This window comes from Electrophorus electricus, chromosome 21, assembly GCF_013358815.1.
Source record: "Electrophorus electricus isolate fEleEle1 chromosome 21, fEleEle1.pri, whole genome shotgun sequence".
NCBI lineage: Eukaryota > Metazoa > Chordata > Actinopteri > Gymnotiformes > Gymnotidae > Electrophorus > Electrophorus electricus.
The window spans coordinates 10329012-10352269 of NC_049555.1; the positions used below are offsets into that span (position 1 = coordinate 10329012).

The following is a 23258-nucleotide window of genomic DNA, read 5'->3' on the forward strand; positions in this document are numbered from 1 at the left end:
AGCAGCCATTCCAAGCACTATTCGCAGGCAGGAGGCTGAGAGGCGCAGGCATTTGTCAGCGCTCTGCCCCTCGTGGGCTTGATTGACAACACAGGTTCCGGACTGACAGGCCGTGCCGCGATAATCCAATGAGACGTGCTCATGGAAATAGGAGGCGTTATGATTGGTTGTGTTTTCCCGACGAGGCGGACGTGGCCCACGTGGGGCAGAGTATTGCTAGCAACTCGTGATAGGTTGGTTTTCTCGGGCGCAGACATGTTGAGCTTTGGTTGTCGTTGAGCTGACAGCATGAATCAAGTAATGGGCTTGATTTCAAATTATTTTCCCTATTAGCTTAGTGTATATGTAGTTAATAAATAGTTTTGAGTAAACAGTCTCAGAACTATTTATCAAACGTATCTACGCGCTAACAATGTTGGTAGTTTATATTTGAAAGAATTCAACGTGTTAAAGGGTGTTTTGTAGAAAGTCCTATATTTTTTAGGTGTTTCAAAAGCAAATGGCTTTGTTAGCGTTTTTCTAAATTGCAAAATTTGAGACATCAATTATCCGGAGTCGATGTAGTTGATTATATCACAAGAGATTTGTGTACAGGTTGATTTGCTCGAGGTCTGACATTTATTCGAGTTTATTTATTAACGTGTACAACTGATCAAGCGTTTGCCTGTTAATTTCGCCATCAAAATTAATTTCTTCAGACATCACACATTCCCGAGATTTCAGCTGGTGGTTATACCTCGAACAATCGTCGCCCATGTAAGCTGTTTGTCTGGAGGGAAAACATGTTTAGATCCAAAATGGCGAACATGAGGTCAGGTATTTATAGTCCAATCAGCGCGCGAGGCGGCAGCATACCCCACGTGGGCCTCTTTGTCTGATTGGTCAGGCTAGATAAAGTCCTTCTGAATATCTGATTGGCTATCTCGGTTCGCTCTCGCGGCAGTTGAATCCTCGTGTCAGTGGGCAGTCTGTGTGTGGTACAGCGAGTGGTGGAGTAACTGGGCAAAGCTATTGCAGGAGGCTGGCACGTTCGAGCGTAAACTTTTTTTTTTTTTTTTTTTTTTTTTTTTTTTAATATAAACACCAGCAGACCTTTTAAAACATCAAATTTTTTTTTTTTTTTGGGGGGGGGAGTTGAAGAGTCACCCGTGGCTCTCGTACTACGATTGGATCTTTGTGAGGCCGGGAACGAATTTCTAATCTACTATTGACCGCCGTTGAGTTGGAAAGGCAGCGTTCGCAGTGCTGCTCCTCAAACGCACCGCCACATTTCCGAAAAGAACTCGTCACAACCTGGGATTGCACGTCGCGCGGCCAGCGACTCTTCTGTCTAGCGCGCAGTAGGCGCCCCATCGTAAGGTCACGAGTGAACGACTGACAATTCTTCAGTGTTTGGGACTATCGGTGTTGTGAGCCTGCGTCCGAGGGGGATTTTGTGGAGACAAAGGTAACTACGAGGATGAGAAGCCACTTGTAATCTAGACGACTAGACTGCTGACTGTAGCGATCGGGTAGTCCAGAGCACCCTTATAGACTGACTGTCTTCTGTTCCGTTTTCCTTCCCCTTAAAGCTTGCTGTTACAGCTTTCACTGCTGACGGAACATTTCATTTTGTAGTTGCATTAGAATTGATCTTTAGACGGTTAAATTAAACAAATTGCTGTTTTTTTTATATTGCTTGTATCTTATTTTTTTTTGCAGTTCAATATTGTTAGTAACCATTTTGATACTAGGCTGTTTGAAATGTGTGAGAGCACCCGGCAGACAATACACACGCGGATTTTAGACGGATCCTGAGAATCTTTTCGGATTAAAGTAAACACTAGCCTCCAAAACCAGGAAATCTTGTTATTGCAAGAAGGCGCACGGACACCCGGGCAGCTTCGTAGCCGTAGCTAGCATCCAGACCCGAACCGAAACGACTTGAATTTCTCACATAGTTGTCGCCACTATACCAACTATCGTGTTCTCGCTCGCACGTCTTCTACTTGCATTAATAGCACGGACATGCAGCCAATGCCCTGTTTTGTGCTTTCTCTTCGCCTGTTTGCCTCTGACCGTGAAGCATACGGATCTTGACATCAAGGAGAAGGATTGAGAGAGCCAGGCTGCGTGGAAGGAAACCTTAACATCGAGGGCTGGGCTTTGTCCGCGCGCCTGCGAGTGCAGGGAGGGGTGACGAGACTATTGCTGACCCACTGGGATTATCGTGCTGGAGCGCGCCACATCTCCTGGACCCACACCCCAGAGAGGATACACACAAGATGTATCCGCAGGGCCGGCATCCGGTGAGTACATCCCCAACTGATGCAGGATTATACCGCTGCTGATAGCCTCCGTTCTGGTCGTGCTCGCCGCGTTCTGAATACCCCTCCAGCCCTTGGCGCGCGCAATGTGTGCACTTTGTTGTGGAGAGCTGTGACGTTGCGTTCGGAGCCGCGTGCAGGGTGGCTGGCCTTTATCTGCCGTTAACGGCCAGAATAAACAAAGGAGCTTCGCCTCGCTGACTTTGTGTTTACGTCGACTGAGTGAACATCGATTGTCTGATTATTTTAGCTAGTAAAGTAAAGACAAAACAAACAACAAACACGTATGCAGAGTTTGAAATGACATAATGAGTACGGCATCGCGTGAACGGTAGTCTACTGGTGGTCTGAAGCAGCGAAAGAAGAGATAGTGAAGGTGCAAAGAGAGAGAGAGAGAGTGGGGGGGGGGGGAGAAATCAGGTTAGTTTGTGTGTGTGTGAGCTGTTCAGACGCAGTGACCCATCGAGCCGTGTCACGGGGAACGCTGCTGAGTGATGGTGGCTTTTCCCAGCAGTATAAAAACCACCACCAGGCCGAGCTCGAGGGATCGCACGGCCAGCTCCGACAAACCGCACTTCAAGCCGCCGACGGAATATAATTTCCCCGAGAATCAGGAAGCATGAAATGTGTTATTGACACCGCCAGCGGTTGTGGCCATGAGTCATATTACTCTCGCAGTCTCTCTTAAAGTCGCCCTGATGGCGAGAGACGATTGTTTTGGTAACGGTCGCAGTAGTCGCGCGGGCACAGCCTGGCGGTGTGTTGACTTTGTACGAGATTGTAAGTGAAATGATCTTCGCCTTGCAGGCACCTCATCAGCCTGGGCAGCCCGGGTTCAAGTTCACAGTAGCAGAATCCTGTGACAGGATCAAAGACGAGTTTCAGTTCCTTCAAGCGCAGTATCACAGGTAAACATGGGTGATCTCCCTGCAGTGCATGTGTATGTTAGCACGCATTCAGAGTGTTGGCCCATCAACTACACTTAGGTCAGCAGCTGGGATTTAGACTACACTTGGACCAGTGGCTCACACTAAAAGGCTATTTATAGCAGAGAGAGATTGTTTACACCCTATAAATTGCAGTGTGCTGTCTTTTCTAAGCAGGTGCGGTGGACATTCTAATAAGCATGTTTTGTCATTTGTTCTAGTCTTAAGGTGGAGTATGACAAGCTAGCCAACGAGAAGACAGAGATGCAACGTCACTACGTCATGGTAAGGGTGCCGATGCAGTGAGCTCTGTTACATCATGTCCTGTAAAACAGCAGCGCTGACAGCCAGATGTTAACATTTAGTGTTTACTGCCCCTCTTTAGCTCCCTGATAGTGTTTGCTTTGATAAATTTAGAGTATCAAAGTTCAGATTTGAGGTGTGTGTCTGAATAGAGTAGCAAAGTTGAGTGTAGGGAGGGGGGGTTGTGTCTGAATAGAGTAGCAAAGTTGGGTTTAGGGAGGTGTGTGTGTTGCAAAAGAGCAGTAGGGTCAGGTGTCCAGCATTTGGGGCCGAGTGTAATGGGTCACCCTGAGTCCTACTCTGACCCGTTTGTGTTTGTAGACACCCCTTCCCACACACCTGGCTTACAGAGTTGTGTGCTGTCTAGCAAACTTTCATTTAGGGATGTAATTTAATGTGTATATGTGGATATGATTTATTCAGGGTTGAAACAGATTTTTCACTCACAGTTGTTTCAAAAATATTTTAAAAAGACAGAAAATATTTTATGATTAAATTTCTACTGTAATCAAATTTAGATCAAATGTATTTTATGAATATATATATTTTTTCATTTGTGTGTGTGTGTGTGTGTGTGTGTGTGTGTGTGTGTGTAACTAGCTTTGGTTATACTACCAAAGTTGACGTGTAAACAGACTTGAAGCTGTTTGGCACCCTGCAGTGCTGTTTCATCCAGATCAATTTATTAATGGCTCACCATTCACCTTTACTTGGATTCCATGTTTCTGGAAACATGTGCATAGCGAAAGGAAAAACAGTTCCTGCAGGCTCTGATGTAAGAGCAGGGACCTGTGTGTGTGTGTGTGTGTGTGTGCGTGCGCGAGGTGAACTGTATTAACCTCTCTTATCTTATTTGGACAAGTGGGGATTCACATGCCGGTACTTTTGTTAAATATTATTTTTTTCACAGGAATGCAGGGTGAGATAATGGGCAATGCTGGGTAAATGGAGTGAAACAGGCATGGGGGAAGGGCCTTGATCCCGAAGCTGGGAGCTGCAGGCGACTGTGTCTCCATGCTAGCACAGAATAGACGGAGCCAAGCCACATCGACCATAACGGTTCTCTTCATACCAAACTAAGTAGGAAGGGGATATGGTGGAGGAAGAAAGAATAAGGCAGAAGCTAGCTCGAGCCAGCATGACACTGTGTTAGCACGTGAGCGTTCAGGCTAATGTGCTGTTTTTGGGGAGTTTCGAGCACACTGATTTCTCTGTCATGGTTGCTGTGATTGAGGGCACCAGCGGTTAGGCCAGAGGGAGCAGGTGGTCAGATTTCAGTGTGCTCACCTTGTTTGAGGCGCGTGCGATGTGGAACTCTGAAAAACCTGCAGCCTTTTGTTCCCTGGCGTACTGCAACTCAAACTGAGAGCGCTGTCACGCTGGGCACGTTGCCCTGCCGGGCCTTCTGATTGGATGCCTGATAAGCCTCCGCTCTCCCAGAGTTGTGCAGAGATGTCTGGAATGTATTTTGGAGGCAGAACTCACCAGGAACTCCAGGGGCCTGGAATACCTTTGACTGATGGCTGGGATTCCCAGTCAGCTCACCTCAGTCTTTCCTTTTCCTGCTGAAGTGTATGCGCCTTCTCAGCTATAATAGCAAACAGGAGAGGTATTATGTCATCCCACCTCAGGACCATCTGTACAAAAGCAGTAGTCTTCACCAGCCTCCAGGATTTGGTGTGTTTAGCATGCACATCCGTGCGTTCTGAGCTGTGAGGGCAGGGGAGAGTTTCTGTGCGTGCTGATGACATTGTTTGCCGTGTCTTATCCGTGTCTTCCTTTCACTTGCAGTACTACGAGATGTCCTACGGGCTCAACATTGAAATGCACAAACAGGTATGTGGCCTCTCTCATTTTCCTTCATCAAGGACAATGTCGTGCTCCTGGCGTAAATGCCTTGGGGCTGTGCTCTGTTTGCATGTCCTGATTACACTCGCACCCCCCCCCCCCCTTCTGGTTATTGTAATTTTTTTTGTTGTTTGGAAAAGCTTAGGTCTGTTCGGGGTAAAGGTTGCTCTGGATGTTTGGAGAGAATTTGCAGTAATGCACAGGCGAGTTGTTCTGGAAGCCGTGTAGCAAGTGTTGTGGTAAAGGCTGTGTCTTCTCGTGGGGCACTCTAGCTGTGCTTGGTCTCCCACGGGGCTGCGTCTGGCTGCTTCCTCAGTGCGTGGAACGTGCTGCACACGTCGTCCTCGTGTTTACCCAGGTCTGATTCCTTCCAACGAGGTGTGTGACTACTATTTTAATGCACAGTAGTGCCTGCCGCAGGAGAACTCGGTGGCATTGCGTCAGCCGCAGAGAACGCGGCACACGGTGCAGAAGTGCGACGGCGACGGCGAGGGAGAGGAGAGATGAGCAGGAGCTCGGCTGCCCTTGAGCAGTGCGGGGAGGTGTGACGTGCTGACAGTTCTGTGCCTGCCAACGGGGCCCTGAATACGATCAGACTAACACACTGTGCCTCGGTAGTGCACACACCAGGCCAGCTGTGGCAGAGCAGTCGCCGAGTGTCGGCGGCCCCCCTGTGTACTTGGTAGGGGGAGTGCATGCATGTTGGAGCCTGGTCTTAAAAAAAAAAAAAAAGTTGAGAGAGAAATTAAATGACTTGTTTTTAATATGCAGCAAGAATCATGTGATGCAGGGACCCAGGCTTTGAGCACTCCTGTCGAGAGTGTGCCAGCTTAAGATTATCGGTGAAGGCCTGCGGATTTGTACCTTCTGAGTGTGTGTGTGTGTGTGTGTGTGTGTTTTTGAGTGTATGATGCACCTGTGTCTAAATAAACAGTACAGAGTGAGCAGACTCTCGCACTTCTATTGTACATAGTGGTGTGGCTTAGCTGCTCTGGGCGAGGCAAAGAAACAAACCTCTCCCACACACACATGCCATGTGATCAAGGATCAGGGTTGAGGATGGGCTATTGCATAAATAAATACAACAATTAGTGTCCCAGTAATGTGATTAAATTAAAAAGAATTAGTGTACTGGGTTTTTGGTGTAGACTATGTTAAACAAATGGAAGGCTAGTGAAAGGAGTTGGGGTTCGGTTGAATCGGGTGTGTGTGTGGTTGGTATGTGTGTGTGGTTGGTGTGTGGGTGGTGTGTGTGTTTACAACAAATGTTAAGCTTGTCCTGGTCTGGTCCAGTTGTCTGACCTCATGCCAGTCAGGAGGGCCAGATGTCTATTGGGCATTGTTTGGAGCTGGAGTCAGGTGGTCGTTAAGGGCGGGAAGGGTGATTGATCGGGGCTTTAATTATTGTGCAGTGTTGGCACCCTGCTGGTCGGCACCGCAGAGTGCCCACTTCCTCCATTTTCTCTATTGGTGCTTCCTGCTTGTCAACAAGGAGCTTGCACAGAAAGCCTGCGTTAAGAAAATTTCTCTCCATGTCCAGAGAGGTGGGGAGAAAGAGGGAAGGATTTAGAGAGGGGAGGAGAGGCCGAGAGCTTGTTCAGATGAATAATTTATTTAGGATTCCAGGAATTGTTTGCCAAGGTGATGATGGTTGACTTGTCTGTGAGCCAAAGCAAACTAGCTCAGAGTGTGGCAGTCCTCTTTCAAGAGAGTGTGTGTGTGTGTGTGTGTGTGTGTGTGTGTGTGTGTGTGTGTGTGTGTGTGTGTGTGTGTGTGTGTGTGTGTGTGTGTGTGTGTGTGTGTGTGTGTGTGTGTGTGTGTGTGTGTGTGTGTGTGTGTGTGTGTGTGTGTGTGGGGTTGATTACAGAATGCCTCCATACATGCTCATAGCTAGTCTCTAAATTGCTGCTAGAATCCAAGTAGATCCTTTTCTTACCATTGACCTGATGGCTGGGGGCAGAGGCTGGGTTGGCAGGGTGGCTTGCGGAAGGCTGTGCCCATGCAACGAGAGCTGCGCATGGTGAGAGCACCAGGGGACTGCAATCTCTCTTTCGGTTGGTTTATTACCTAATTGAAAGCACAGTAATCTGCTGGAGCGATTTTGAAATGGTGTCGTAATGTTGGTGTGCGGAGGCGGAGAGACAGAGGCAGTGCTGTTAATGAACATGTTGAAGGATGGTCTTCATTTAGTATTCCTCTGACATAAACAAAAGTATTTCTGCTCGACATGTGACAGCCCTCGGGGACTTATTAGCTACCATGAGAAGTCTTGGTTTAGGCCTTATTCCCTGTGTAATTAGCTGCCAGTGTCTCCAACATGTGTGAAAGCCCTATTAGACATTCTGCTTCTGTATTAGGGACTTTTTCAGGAAACCATTTAGCTTTTTTGACGCCCATATATTCTGTTTTCTTGGTTCTATTAGGGGAAAAATATGTTTTGAGGAAATGTGATGGCAGAACCTTCCAAAATGCTTGTGTTTGTTTATTACAGGACAAGTGTAAAATATGCTTTGTGCAAAAGTGTTTCTGGTGTCCTGTAATGAAAATACTAAGAGGGTCTGTAATGAGTTAGAAGACTTTGCTTTAACATAGTCATTTTTATGGTGTGTGTGTGGTTTCAGCAACATCTGGCCCAGTACTCTGTTACCCGAGCTGGGCGGTTGGGGCCGTTGGGGCCGTGGCCCTTGGCCCTGCTCCCGGGAGATCAGTGCTCAGGGAAACACAGACATCAATAAACAGTTAGAGCAGGATTTGCTGCGCGTTAACAATGGCCCAAGGAGAGCAGTGAGCCCCCCCCAATCTCTCTCTCTCTCTCTCGCTCACAAACACACAGATGCACACACAGCATTGCCAGTCAATGCAGCCTTTTTGCCTCAAGCCAGAGGGGGGATTAGACGGGGTGGAGTCTGAGCGGGTGCAACAGTAGTTTAGTTGTTTACGTGTGTTAAAAGTGCCCTTATGTTGTGAATGTTTGTTTATTTGTTTATTTATTTTATTTTAAGGCTGTATACTTTTTCTATCCAATGATTAATCGTCATCATCAGTATTGCACTCTGCTTAGCTAACACCACTTGCAACAGGCGCTTGGTTCCGTGTGTGTGTGTGTGTGTGTGTGCGTGCGTGCATTTTGTTTTGCGGGGTGCTCTAGATAGCGAAGCCATGCAGAAGGGCTTCCTCCGGTCTTGCAAGCCTTAAAGCGACAACGTTCTATTTTTTGCACCATGCGTGCCAGAGCAGCACTAAAAGCTTTCCACACGCCTTGCTGCGAGGAAGTCTCTGCCCGACCTCCCACGACTCAGAGTGAAACGGAGAAGTGAGGCGGGGGCAGAATAGGGGCATTACCTCCATGTAACCGGGCATAGACGCCCCCACCCCCCCAGCCTCCTGGACCAATGGCTTCAGTGAGCTCCAGTTTGTGTGGCCAAGCTCATGCTCTCGCACAGCTCAGCTTTCTTTCTTTCCACAGTAGCTGCGCATGTCTGGGGCGGGGTGGTGGGGTGGGCCCTGAGGCCAGACGTGAACTCCCCCACGCTGTGCGGAGTGCGAGGGTGTGGGCTGAACGGCGCACCACCTGGTTCACTCTCATCTGGTTTTGATCTGGTGCCATAGGTCACAGAGGAAATGATGAAATTCAGCCCTTCCTGTAGTGTGGTTGTGTTTCTGGGATCAGTGGGTTCGTTTGGTCCCTCACCCGCACACGCAGACACACTTAATGGTGGTGGGTGCCATTGTTCCCTTCCCCCCGCTGACCCGTTTATCCACATTAATTGGCTGAGTTGATCTGACGGACAGGCTGAAAATCCGGTTTAATGACCCGCCCCTGTGCGCATAATATAATTTCCCTGCCTGCCCTGGTCAAACAGAGCTCCAATTTCCATAATGATCTTAGAGCGAGATAGGGCCAGCATGGTTGCTGGGGCAACCTGAGAGAGTGGCTCTGGAATGGAGGCACTGAGGCTCAAAAGGGTGTGTGGGTGTGTGTGTGCGTGAGTGAGAGAGAGAAAGAATGAGTGTGCAACTCTTAAGCGACACACCCCCATCTCCTCTGCCTGTCTCCCGTTACGGGACAGGGTCACCACCCTTCCACAGGCCAAAGCTGGCAGAAATGTACAGAATGTGAAGGAGAGAAAGAGAAGGGTTTCTCTCCTCCCTCACCTGCTGAGCCATCTGCTCTCTCCTATAATCAATTTGTTCACCACCCCAGTTTTCAGCCGCCTTCTGACACGCTCCCCTCTCTCTCGCTCTTCGCGTCCCCGCCACCCCTTCTACTATTTCTCCTTTTTCCTCTCGTTGGGCCGGCTGCGGCGAGGAGTGCTGGCCACCTCTGCTGTGGGGATAGTTTAGCGCCGCCATTCAGCGTCGTTTATCTCGGAGCCCCAAATCGGCATCAGCAATATTCCAGCATCTTAATGAAATAATCTGTCTAGGTAATGAGGGAGAGCTATGGAGCTGAAGGCAGATGCTCTTCTCTCTCCCTCTCCCACAGGCCAGATGGGCAGCGGTTTTCAGGCCCGTCCAGACATGTATGGCGTCTTTGCCGTTGTTAGCCTTTTTAGCTTATCCCTGGTGCAGCCCTGCTGCTGGCGTGACGCATTACGGCAGGGCTGTTTCTGCGTGATACTTCTGCCCGTCACCTGAGAGTGTAGAGCGCCGTTAGTCTGTGAGGCTAACGGGAGGTTACTGAGCTGATGGGAAGGGCAGTGTTTAAAAGCAAAGGCTTCCTGTAAAGAGCGTCGTCTTTAGTAAGATTGTTCTCGTTGTTTTCCAGACTGAGATTGCGAAGCGGCTCAACGCTATTCTTGCCCAAATCATGCCTTTTCTGTCACAAGAGGTAAATATACACCACTGTTTCCTTATTCTTAATCATGCCCCACCCCTCCTGGGCAGCTCAGACATGCATGCGCACATTCCACATATCCTGTAATCCACACCTGGTATGCTTGTAATCGCCGCCGAAATGTTAACTGATTGTTGTCTGTCTCTCCCAGCACCAACAGCAGGTAGCCCAGGCTGTTGAGCGTGCTAAGCAAGTGACAATGACCGAGCTGAATGCCATCATCGGGGTACGTGGACTTCCCAATCTGCCCCTCACCGTGTGTATACCCCTCTTCTTCCTTCATTTGGCCAGTCCCAGGGGCAAATCTGCATGCCTGCTGATTGAAGCCGAAAAAACACAACCACCCCATACAGACGGCTGTGTTGGAGGCAGCCACAGCTTTTAATTAGCACAGGACGCGTTTACCGCCAGCTTCTCCCTGTCTCTGTCAGAGCCGACACAACTTCAAACAGGAAAGTTTGGCTCAGGTTAAAAATGAGAGTCGATTGACAGACGGAGACAAGGTGCGGGATTAGTGGCTGTCAGCCGCCTCGTGCAGGTTTGCCCCTGCCGTTATTGGTCTGAGTTTGATTTATTTATTTATTTATGTTTTGCTTTGCCAGGTGACACATTCAACACCATTTACGTTCAGCTCATGCGCCCTCATCAGCCGTCTCTGAATGTGTTAACCTGTGATGTCATTGGCTGTTTCGCTTTGATTTGAGACCATCTGTGTATTGCATTTCCGGGGGTCCTGGAGCGAGGGGGCGCGCGCAGCTCAACTCTTGACTGGTCTGGATTACTTTAGCCAGAGTTAGCATGAAGGAAATTCATGCCAAAATGACACGCGTGTGTGTGCGGTGGCTTTGTTTGTGTGGGTGTGTGTTTGTGTTACAAATCCCACGGTCATTTAAGTTCCACCAGAGATTGCCATGGCAGCCTGTGAATGACGCATGCAGAACCGGTGGCTTGACCTCCACGGCGACGGTGGCGCATCGGTTATCTCGATCCCTGTACGGGTCTGGGCTTAGGCAAGCGTCTGCAGGGGCTGAGCCCCTCTCCGAACTGGGGCGGGGCAGCTGGAGCCACATACTGGAATTCAATTAAGGCAAACCAGCCGAGCCTCTGACCCCCATTTTCAAGGTAATTGCTTCTTCCCATCCAGCTGAATGCAACTGTCCACGGGACTCCGCCATTTAGCAGACGGACATCCAGCAGAGCAGCTTGGCAGAGGGGGGGCTGACTTTTAACAAACGGGTATCCACGTGTGCGCGCAAGCGTGTGCACACACTCACCCTCAGTGTCTCCTTGTTATCACGATGGCTGGAAAATGGAGAGAAGCAGTCAGGCAGACGAGCTGCACTGTGAGAGAGACGCGTGCGCGCGCGCGCGCACACACCGGCTGGAAAAACAAGCTTTTATTTGTTGGATAAAGAGATGGCAAAAGATCAATCTGTCTCCTGGCTGAGAGTGTGAGAGGAGAGGAAGGGATTGGGGGGGGGGGGGGGTGATGCAGGTCATTAAAGATTCACTGTTAATCTGGAGCCAGCAGTGTTTGGCGCTCACAAACAGGAGGGAGAGCGAAGAAGCTTGGAATGGGAAACACAATGAGGTGGGGTGGGTGGGTGGTAGGTAGAGAAAAAAGAGAAATGAGGGAGGGAGAAAGATGGGTGTAGCGAGGAGAACTGAAAGGAGGTGGCGAGGGGGAGGTGTCTGCTGCTCCCTGCAGTTGTCCCTGCGGCTTCCGCTGGCTGCTGTGAGACTGGTGATGTAATGAAGAGGCGTCTGTCTGCTTAGCTGCTCTCAGTATCCACACAGTGGCCCAGCGCTTATTCTGATGGTCTTGTGCCACTGAGGGGCTACCACGTTAGCCGCAGCGCTAGACTAACGACGGAATCCAGCAGCTCGGAACCGGTTTCTGCATCCCGGTTGAAGGTGTCGGTGGTTTGAGGGGAAGTGAAGGTATAAAGGAGGAATAGTCATGCACACTTTGTTACAGACTTGGGCGCACCGTGGAGGAAAAGCCAAGAGTTCATACAGAGGAGTAGGAGTGTGTGTGTGTGTGTGTGTGTGTGTGTGTGTGTGTCCTTCCTGAAGAGGTAAAAACAAAGGCTAGCAGGGAGAGCAGCGTGTAATATGTTCTTGATGAGCTCGCTCTGACGTAGGGAACCAACGATTAAGAAGCTTATATTTGGGAGGATCTAAAACGGGCAGCTCACTTATGTTAATGACATGGTTAATACATGAGGAAGACTTGTTTACAGAATCCGAGAACACAAACACACCCGTCTGCACATCCCTACGCTTGCTAAAAAAAGATTACTCATCCACGATGGTTATCTATCCAGCCCATATAAATGGTAATCTGCGTCACTTAGCCAGCAGCGTCTCTCCCCAGAGCTGGGCTGGAGAAAGTGGTACTTCAGGCCACGGCGCCCTCATGTTGCCCACGGCCGCTTTGCATGCTGGTGTTGCACATTTGGGTTTCAAATTCACATTTCCATGGAAGACCACGAGTTGAGATGGCCTTGCTCCAGTAGCTCTGGCCCGTCCTGTGGTGCGTGATGAGATTGAGGTACAGACATTCAAATGCTGTGCATTTCTGGTAAAAGATCACCCACCGTTGTACGAAGGTCTCCCGCGTGCACGTTAATATGTGGTAGGTTGTGGGGGGGGGGGGGGGGGGGTTGTGCAGATGTGTAGCTGGACGGTGGAGTGCATTTAACAGTCTCCTCCTCTCATTTCCACAGCAACAGACACAGGCTATCTACCCAGCACTGATGATCAGTGTTAAAGCAGTTTGGGGGGTGTGGGTTGGTGGGTGTGTGTGAGGGGGTGTGAGCGAGCCTTCATTTGTGGAAGATGGCTTGGTTTATTTGAGCTTCTAACATTGTGTATGGTCGTGGACTGCAGTTCAGCCAGTGCTGGTGTATGTGATCGTAACTCAGTGCTGATGGTGATATGGAGCTTATCCTTAAATGGCTGTTGCATTGTTTGGAGTTGCCGTGACTCCAGGTGGAGTGTGTGTGTGTGTGTGTGTGTGTGTGTGTGTGTGTGTGTGTGTGTGGGGCAGGGAGTTGGGAGCATTTGCTTAAATGGAAAGGACTGTGTGTGTCAGATCTTTATCAGCAGTGGTCTGTTAGCATTGCTTGAGGATTATTTCTTTATTTTTGCATGTCCCTGCTGAAGTGATGAATTTTGAGCGTGTCAGCTTTATGATTCTTTTGGTGCAATACTCTCTAATCCACCACCCCCACACCCTTCCCTCGTTCTGTTCGGGGATGTCTCTGCCTGGCCACATTATTGATGACTGAGTTAATGAAAGCACAATGTAGTGGCTAATTGCCCGTTGGTAAGATGAGGCAGCGCAGTGGTTTAGTCCAGTACAGAAGCCTTTCCTCCCACTTTTTCAGTGTGACCTATTACACAAGAATGCTTAAATCCCGTGCTCATTGCTGATGGCTCAGGCTGCTTTTAGCACCGTTTAACCCTGTTCGTTGCAGCCATATCTGCAGCCATATCGCATTGTGGGCGGGGGAGGAGGATTTGAAAAGTCAGTTATCTGCCCGGGTGTGGACATTGCACTTAGGACTTGCAGAGACATTTTAACAGTTGTGGTCCAAACTCAGTGGGTGTTAAATGATCTGAGAAAGGGTGCGTGTATGTTGAGAACATATACTTGTTCTGGGGTCCTGCTTTGATCCCTACATTAACAGCAGTGTCAGGGTGCTAATGTCCGTGTGTGTGTTTGCATGAGGAGAGCAGTTAATCCCTTGTCCTCTTCCCTCCTGCAGCATTTACCACCCCTGAACCTTTTCCCGCCGACCCACTTGGGCTTGTGTGTGTTCGTGTGTGCGCGTGTTGTGTTCTCCACAGCAGCAGCAGCTCCAAGCCCAGCACCTATCGCACGCAGCCCACGGGCCCCCAGTCCAGCTCCCTCCTCACCCCTCCAGCCTGCAGCCTCCCGGCCTGCCCCCTGGCACGGGCTCCGGCTCTGGCCTGCTGGCCCTAGGCGCCCTGGGCAGCCAGGCTCACCTGCCAGTCAAAGACGAGAAGAACCATCACGATCTGGAGCACAGAGGTACTTCCGTGGAGCGCTTTATTCGTCTAGGCCCCTGATCAGACATACTCACAGAGTGAAGCAGGAAGACATGTTCTTACTTTGTTTGTTTACCTCCCCCCCCCCCCCACTTCTCCTCCCGCTGGTGCATCCTCCTTCCTCTTCCTCTTCGTCGTCCTGTCGGTGCGGCCACAGACCGGGAATCGAGCACGGTGAGTGGTGGTTGGGGGTGGGGGTGGCTGTCGGGGAGTTCTGCAGGTGGAGGATTGTTCAGTGTGGCGGCAGGGGTGGGGCCCGCCCACGTTACTGCACCCTAAGCCCCTTTAACTAGAGTAATGAAAGAGGAGGATGTGGCAAGGGTCCGCGGCTTAACCGCCTTTAATCCAGGTGAAAAATGAGCGCTGGTGTGGGGCAGGGATTAGCAGCTCTATAATTTCATCATAATTAAAAAAGACTTTGACTGTGTGTGTCTTAAAGGCTTTGCTTTGTCCTTCCCACTACCCCAGTTTATTTCCCCCCCCCTCGCTCTCGCTCTCTGTCTACACTTTCCCCCTGTCCTGATCTCTTCAACATCCTCCTGTTTGTGTACCCTTTGTTCTGAGTTGTCCGTTGAGTAAGATACAGCTGCATGAGCGCATGTGTGTGTGGAGCACAGCACAGCGTGAATGGGCGCAGTCACGTCGGGGGGAAATCGGAGCCTGCTTTCTGGTTAGCACTTAGCCCCGCTGTTCCACTCAGTGCCGCGGTGGACTTGCTGTTGTCGTGGGTCATCTGATAGGGCGTCTCGAACTGGCCGTACTGAGTGATGTTAAGTCCACCTTTAAAAGGGCAGCCAATTAAACCTGCTGAGGAGCAGTACACACATACTCACTCACTCACTCACTCACTCTACCTCCGATGCAGTCTAGATACTTTAATACCTGAGGATTAGGTTAAATCTGAAACAGTAGCAGAGATGGCTGTCTTGAAGCGGTTCGTTGGCCGGCGTGGTGCTGTTGGCATCACTGACCGGTGGCGTTCGGAAGCCCCGCCCGCCTCCTGCCCGCCTCTGTCTGGCCTCCAGCGGAGTGAAGAATTCCTCCTGCCTGGGGAACACTTCCCCTAGGCTGACCACATCCTCCTCTACATCTCTCTCTCCTGCTCTCTCTCCTCTCTCTCTGTCTGGATGAATAGAGGGCTGTCAGGCAGCAGGACTGTGGGCTTGGCACCGGGGCTTTGCCCTGGCATGCGTGCCCTGGGCTTGGCAGTTCCCATCTCTGGCTCGGGGAGGGTGCCATTCTGCCCAGGCATGCCCAGAGAGGCTCTGCCACTCAATGCCCAGCCAACGTGCCTGCCAGTGCCTTCCCCCCTCACCCCAACCCCCGCCTTGCTCATCTTTTAGGTCAGTCTGATTCCTCACTGAGCCTCTCTGTTCTAGTATGTGTCCCCGTCCAGACACGCACACACACAGACGCGCTGCCAGTCTCAATCTAAGTACCTCATTCAGTTCCTTCCCTCCTCCTCGTTCACCCACTTTGTCTTCCTTTCTCCCTTCCTGTCTTTTTTTTCTTTTTCTTTTTTTCTTTTTCTTCTGTGGTGGAAACCCACCAAGAGCAATAAAGAGACTGAGTGGTCTTGGCAGTGGGCCAAGGAGCATGGGTAACGCATGCACGCACACTCCCGCTACCTCCCTGTTCAGTGCTGCTAAGTGTAGAGGTTAACTGTGTGTCTGTGTGGGGATGGGAAGACGAGCTGCCCCCTGCCGGCTTGTCTCTCTTCTGGTCGGCTTGTTTAATCCCCCCACGTGCCACCCTCACCCGGGATGGCCGGACCCTCCTGACCCCGACCAACCAATGCCCTTCGCCGGCTGCCCCAGGCCCGTTTGAAGTGCGCTGCAGTCTGCCTGGCCTGGAAGCCTCTCCCTCTGGACCCGGCGGCTCTGGGTGCCAGAGCAGCACCGCTGCACCCATGCGAGGCTTAACCCTCCGCTCCGCCCATGTTTGCTTTTACCAAGGGCCGGATTTACACACGTGCCCCGCTCTGGGTCCAGATCTATAGCACTGTAATAGCATGCATACGGAGCTGTTATGACACGGCTATAAGTCACTGCACACTTGTTCCCGCAGAACAACTCCGTGTCCCCATCAGACAGTCTGCGGGCCAGCGAAAAGCACAGGGCTTCATCAGACTACAGTCTGGACCCAAAAAAGCGCAAAATGGAGGAGAAGGACAACCTGAGCAGATATGTACGTCTGGCGCGGTCATCAGACCCTTCTTCATGGTTCATGTGGCAGATTTCTGGTTTAAATTGTTGAATCTTGTGTGCCTTACAGCGTTTGACTGGTTGATTTGTGCTTTAAAATTGTGATTCTGTCTATGCTTCCTGGATACAGGACAGCGATGGAGATAAAAGTGATGACCTGGTGGTTGATGTGTCCAACGAGGTACCTTGTCTGAATGACATTCTTTGCTACGCACTCATGCTTGTATGCTCCAGGTCTGAGTTTGTCTGCACCTGAATTTTTATTTGAACCCTCAACACCGTTGCGCGTTTCCTCACGTGTTCACAACGGATTGACTTGGCCTGTTGGGAACACCCATGCTCTAAGCTCACGCGCACACCCCTTCCCATCTGCTCTCAGGACCCGGCCACCCCCAGGGTCAGTCCCGCTCACTCTCCCCCCGAGAACGGCCTGGACAAGGCCCGCGTGCTGAAGAAAGACGCCCCCAACAGCCCCGCCTCCGTGGCCTCGTCGGGGAGCACCCCATCCTCCAAGGCCAAGGACCACCCCCACGTAAGGAGCACGAGTTTGGTCAGTGTTTGGTCAGTGCTGCTGCACAGAGGGGAGGGGCTTGGAGGCCTCCCCACGTCCTCTCCCTCTCTCTTGCTGTAGTGGCAGTGGGATGAATGGCTGCCTGGTCAAGCACTGACTAGGAGCTCATCACAGCTTCTCACTCTCCAGACAGTTCCACTGCTCTTCAGCTCGTCCGATGAGAGAGCCAGAGAGAGAGGGAGGCAGAGATTAAAGAAGAGTGTAGAGATGAAGCTCGCCTATCCTCCTCCTCCTCCTCGTTTTGGAGTGTGTGGGAGCTTTGATACTGTTCCGGTCATAATGAGCTGTCAGGATGTGATCGGATTAGTGGGAGAGAGCTCCCTGATAGTCAGTCTGTCTGTCTCTCTCTCTCTCTCTCTCTCTCTCTCTCTCTCTCTCTCTCTCTCTCTCTCTCTCTCTCTCTCTCTCTGTCAGGATTTGTTCATTGGTGGATTTTCAGCATAGCAGGTTTCTCATTCTCTGTTCTAATGGCTTCCTGTTTGTCCAGAATGACAAGTCCTCCACCCCAGGCCTGAAGTCCAACACCCCGACGCCCCGCAACGATGCACCCACACCCGGCACCAGCACCACCCCTGGGCTCCGGCCTATCCCGGGCAAGCCCCTTGGCATGGAGGCCTTGGGTACGAACACACACACACACACACACACACACACACACACACACACGCGGCACACTCAGGATAGATTTTTTTTTTTTTTAAGCTGCGCTCACCAGTGTTTTTCCACGCGAACAGCTCCTGCCCTGCGGACCCCTCTGTCATACGCAGCGCCATTTGCGATGATGGGCCACCACCCCGAGATGAACGGCTCTCTGACCAGCCCGGGGGTCTACGGCCTCCACATCTCCCCCCAGATGAGTGCGGCAGCGGCCGCGGCTGCCTACGGCCGTTCGCCCATGGTGAGGACCCCCCCGCTAGCGCCCAGAGCTTCCCTCACCCGAGCCTCCTGGTTTGCATTATAGCCGCTCGCATGTCTGCTGCGTGTGGGGGTGGGGCTAGGCGGATGTTCTGGAGCTTTCCATGTGGGCGTGAAAGAGGCTTGAGGTGTAAAGGAAGAACCTGCATGTCTTAGCAAGCTTTAACGAGAGCAGCGCTAAACTGGAGATACCAGCTCTGGCTAGCTATTCTGTGGAACTCAAACGCTTGCACGTGTGTTCTTTTGCTTTCTTTTCCACAGCCGGGGTTTGATCCACATTCTCACATGCGGCCTCCTGGTCTCCCAGCCAGCCTAACGTCAATCTCGGGAGGAAAACCGTGAGTGCTTCGCTCTTGCGTGCGTGCGTCCGCGCGCATGCACGAGTGTTTTTGAATGTGTTTGTATGGGTCATCCTGATCCTGTTATGTAATGTTCTTACCATCTCACACCTTGATCGCCCCTAATGTTCTGGAGTAAATAGCTTATCTAATGGCTCCATCTAGTTGAAGATAAGAGGGAAGCTCTTCGCTTAAGCCGTGTTTCCCCACCCCCCCTGCAGAGCCTACTCCTTCCACGTCAGCGCCGACGGACAGATGCAGCCCGTTCCCTTCCCCCCGGACGCCCTGATCGGCCCCGGGATCCCGCGCCACGCCCGCCAGATCAACACGCTGAGCCACGGCGAGGTGGTGTGCGCCGTCACCATCAGCAACCCCACCCGCCACGTCTACACAGGGGGCAAGGGCTGCGTCAAGATCTGGGACATCAGCCAGCCGGGCAGCAAGAGCCCCGTGTCCCAGCTCGACTGCCTGGTGAGGGGGACGAGGCCTGGGTGTGGGGGGTGCTGGTCTCCGGGTTGGGGCGGCCCATGAAGGGCCGGTGCTCGATGAACCTTGCCTGCTATACCTGGCGCGATCCACCTTGTAGCAGTTTGCTTTGTTCACATTCATCTGTTCATTACTCCAGCCATCCATCTTCACTTTTTGTCCATCAGTTATCTCCTGCGTGCTTGGATATGGGGGATGGGGAATTCTTTGCGATGGGCGAATAATAACTGTGACGCAGTCCTTCAGTTTAATAGATGATTATTCCCTTGTTATCCCCCTCAGCGGATGGAGCCGGCGCTCTTTGGTGTGTTAAAGTCTCCTGTTTCTCCACAGCCATGACGGCGCAGTGTGGATTTGATGAGCTGTTCAGTGGCCATCATAAAGTGATTTAATTTGCCTGAAAGCCCCCAGTTATTGATTTGTCCCAATGAGAGCTCTAGCCTCCCGCTGTTGATCTGAAAATGCGCCGCATCCTCTCTGGGCCTGAAACTGGAAACCTTTCAAGCTCGCCCCCCCCCAAACCCACCCACCCCACTTGCCGCGCCCCCAGCTGCATGTGCTGTTCTGCAGGCTCTTATCAGTCTTCTATCTGCCTCCGTTAACCTTCGTAATGGAGGCCCTCGAAGGGGGCGGCAGGGAAGACAGGAACCCAGCCTCGCCAATGTTGTCACACCTTCTCCGACACGGTGATTATTGTGGGGAGCGGAGGAAGGGACGGGGCACAATAGGCTGGGAGGAGAAAATGGTATTAAATTGCAAGCTGTTGTTGGAAAATTTTAAAAAGAAACGTTTCCTCGGGGTGCTTGAACAATCGCGTCTTTGGAGACTAGCGTTTCTTTTTCTGTTTTCTGTTCACACTGTTCTCATTCTCTCTCCGTCTTTGTGTCTTTAGAACAGGGATAATTACATCCGCTCGTGTAAGTTGCTTCCTGACGGGCGCACGCTGATCGTGGGCGGAGAGGCGAGCACTCTGACCATCTGGGACCTGGCCTCGCAGACGCCCCGCATCAAGGCCGAGCTGACGTCATCGGCACCCGCCTGCTATGCCCTGGCCATCAGCCCCGACGCCAAGGTCTGCTTCTCCTGCTGCAGCGACGGCAACATCGCCGTCTGGGACCTCCACAACCAGACGCTGGTCAGGTGCGCACAGGAGCGATATCTTTTTGGACGTTTGTCAGTATAGACACTGCTGCAACAGTAATATCACGGTAACCTTTTGGATGCAGCCAGAAAAACGCACGTCGTAAGATGACCGATCACTATGTCCGTGTGCTGTGCACGGCAGATGAGCCCTGAGGGCTTTACCGCAGCGAAACGCCTCACTAGTGCTGCGGGGCCGAGCCTGAACCTGCGAGTCCCGCCGCGCTGCTGGTAGATTGTTCGATAAGGCCGTGTGTTCTCTGCTGGCTCTGCAGGCAATTTCAGGGCCACACGGACGGAGCCAGCTGCATAGACATCTCTCATGACGGCACCAAGCTGTGGACGGGGGGCCTGGACAACACAGTGCGCTCGTGGGACCTGCGGGAGGGGCGGCAGCTCCAGCAACATGACTTCACCTCACAGGTGGGATGGACACACACACACACACACACACACACGTCTACCTGCTTTGTGTGTTGCCGTTGGGGCTAACCGCCTGAAGTTCTTGTTGCAGATCTTCTCCCTGGGCTACTGCCCGACGGGCGAGTGGCTGGCCGTCGGCATGGAGAGCAGCAACGTGGAGGTGCTCCACCACACCAAGCCTGACAAGTACCAGCTGCACCTGCACGAGAGCTGCGTGCTCTCGCTCAAGTTTGCCTACTGTGGTAAGACCTGCCTGCACCATCTCCAGAGGACACCGTTAGAGTCTCAGTCTGAGCTTCTCATCTTCTGACTTGATTCAGTTCGTTTGTAAGGTGACCCTACCAAATCTAGCGCAAGTCGAGGTGGATGTCAGAAGTTTGGAGTCCTTTGCCTCCTTTTTGCTTTGTGCTGATGCTGTCACTTCTGCCTGCATGCATGCCTGCACACACACTAGCTCAGTCTGTCCATCAAACCCACCCGTCACCTGCTACACTGTTTGTGTGCGTATGGGGGGGGGGGGTTGTGCCTGTCTGTCTGTCCTCCGTTTCTATCCTCTGACATACTCTCTGTGTCTCCGCTGTAAAGGTAAATGGTTCGTGAGCACAGGGAAGGACAACCTTCTAAACGCGTGGCGGACGCCCTACGGAGCCAGCATCTTCCAGGTATGGCCATCAGCCTGCCCCGCCCATCACGGCATGATTGATGCGTCCCGTAACCGCAGCGGTGCGAGCCAGGGAGCTCATTTCACCGCTTTTAACTTGCTGACAGGAAGAATGGGCATAAGGAGGAGGACACTGAGCGGAGCAGCCAGCTGTGACTTGTTGGATGTGATGTTTGATTCTCACATTTGTCTCTCAGCTTCCTAAAATGACAGCCACCTGAAATTTCTGAATTTGTAAAACAAAATGATTGTAATTACCATTATTTGAAATGTGGCTCACAGAAATTTGTATCTGACTTGAGCGATGTATCCGAACCGGAGTTCTGCTGACACCTGGAAGCAGTTCTCTTGGTGATGAGGATGATTTTAACATGACTCAACTTCCTTCTCTCACTTTTCTCTACAGTCAAAGGAGTCTTCGTCTGTCCTGAGCTGTGACATTTCTGCTGATGACAAATACATCGTGACGGGATCTGGTGACAAGAAGGCCACAGTTTATGAAGTAATCTATTAGATTTAGGATTGATCGACTGGATCCAAAGACTTTGGATTGGACCTTCATCTTTGGGCTTCAGTTGGAGTGGAATTGTGCCAAGTGCAGGCCTGCCCCCTCCTCCAATCACAGGAAAACAGTCTTGAGGTTCAATTCGTCGACTCTGGAAAAATTAAGGTTTTTTTTGTTTGTTTGTTTTAATATATATATATATATATATATATATATATATATATATATATATATATATATATATATATATATATATATATATATATATAAAATATAAATTTTTTACTTTTTTTTTTTAATTTTATTTATTTTTTTTAAGCTTTTTTTTCCCCTCTAAATTGACACTGTGGAGCAGTCTGCTCCAGGGCCTTTGGGACACGTACCGGTCAGCATACCTGAGGACCTCTCTTGGATGGCACTGAAGTCCTGAAGTTGCGCTGCCTCTGGTTTTTCGGTCTGCTTCCGAGGTTGTGTGTGTGCGTGCCTCTGTGGAGGTTCTGAAAGTGTGCGTGTGCGTGCCTCTTCCTCTCTTCATTTCCCGTCCAGTTGTTTCTTCTCTTCCTCTTTTGTTTTGACTAAAAGTGAATGACTTGTGATGCAATATGAAGCAGCGCTTCATTTTTAGCTCCCGACTCCCTCAACGACTTTGTGAAAAGTGTATATATGGAGTAATAAAAACATTTTATAAATATATAATTATATGTATATATATATTTCCTTGTCCTGGTATACTTGTGATGGGTTTCTATGTCCTCATGTCCTCGATGCTTGGTATATGTAGATTAGGACTTTTTTAAAAGATGGATTTTTGTTTGTTTGTTTTGATTTTTGTAAGTACCTGCTCTGGGTTGCCCGGTGACAGCCTGCTGGGGGGGGGGGGGGGGGGGGGGGGTGTTTAGAGGTCTCTGAGACAATGCGTTCATTGAGGACATTTTGAAAGCTTGGCTGGTATTTTCGGCTTGTTGGCCGTGGACGCAGATCTTTGGAGGACCCTTGTGGACAGTAGTTCTATGGACAAATGCCAAATAGTGGCAGAGTCTGCCGAGCACCAGAGCACCCAGAGAGAGAGGCAGGGAGATGTTTGTAAATTAAATCCAATATTAAACTTTGAGAGTTGACTAACTGTACTGCGTGTCTGTGGCCTTCACCATATCTGCTGTCTTGTTGGTATTGGAAAAGGGACGGGGGGAGCTGCGTCGGCTAACGGAGCGGAGCTGGGGGAGCAGCGCGTTTGGAGGACACGACTGGAACTGAACTGCTCTGACAGCTACTCTGTTGGTGTTGGATTATGACTCACCAGGATGATCTGATGAGTTCTGTTCAGGCTGCCATTTTGTATTGGGCCACTGAATAGCAAAAACCTAGTAGGTGGAATGTGAGTGAAAAGTCTGATCAAAGGAGAGTGGTGGTTTAGTCTTCCTGGACCTGGTTGTGAGGACCAGACTGCTGGATGTGCCGCTGCCGAGCGAGTCACCATCCTCCCTCCTCTGCAGGTGTCTACAGTGGCTCTTGCACCATCCTCAGAGAACCACACTGTGCAGCACACCGCTACCTCTGGAAGTGTGTGTCTCTTAATGACCCGATAAACGGGTTCGATAGAAAACCGCTGCTGTGGTGGTGAGCGACTGGTGTCTCTCTTGCCCTCGTGCTGTGCTAATCCTGAAACTTCATTTGATGATTCTCAGTTAACTGCTATTAACAATGTAGCTGTCAATGCC

General features: G+C 50.8%; 1 protein-coding gene across 4 annotated transcripts; it reads left to right on the forward strand.

The window, feature by feature from the left end:
* Window positions 1-986: 986 nt before the first annotated feature.
* Window positions 987-21724, forward strand: tle3b (TLE family member 3, transcriptional corepressor b). 4 transcript variants are annotated; one of them, XM_035520817.1, is made up of 21 exons: window positions 987-1447; window positions 2066-2288; window positions 3114-3214; window positions 3454-3517; window positions 5327-5371; window positions 10152-10214; window positions 10372-10476; window positions 14076-14280; window positions 14455-14471; window positions 16365-16484; window positions 16632-16682; window positions 16881-17033; window positions 17560-17692; window positions 17807-17970; window positions 18249-18325; window positions 18547-18796; window positions 19704-19951; window positions 20227-20374; window positions 20466-20616; window positions 20960-21036; window positions 21442-21724. In XM_035520817.1, the coding sequence occupies exons 2-21, from the start codon at window positions 2265-2267 to the stop codon at window positions 21547-21549; spliced, it is 2304 nt and encodes a 767-aa protein (XP_035376710.1). In that variant the 5' UTR covers window positions 987-1447; window positions 2066-2264; the 3' UTR covers window positions 21550-21724. The 4 variants fall into 4 exon arrangements, with proteins under 4 accessions (XP_035376710.1, XP_035376711.1, XP_035376712.1 ...); XM_035520818.1 differs by having other exon boundaries at window positions 14079-14280; XM_035520819.1 differs by having other exon boundaries at window positions 10372-10446.
* Window positions 21725-23258: the final 1534 nt, after the last annotated feature.

Excerpts from the sequence above, each read along its gene's own strand:
- tle3b (XM_035520817.1), top strand. The coding sequence starts at position 2,265 with ATGTATCCGCAGGGCCGGCATCCG. Across the intron at positions 10,215-10,371 it reads TGCCTTTTCTGTCACAAGAG|CACCAACAGCAGGTAGCCCA; the intron begins GTAAATATACAC and ends TGTCTCTCCCAG. Across the intron at positions 18,326-18,546 it reads TCAATCTCGGGAGGAAAACC|AGCCTACTCCTTCCACGTCA; the intron begins GTGAGTGCTTCG and ends CCCCCCCTGCAG.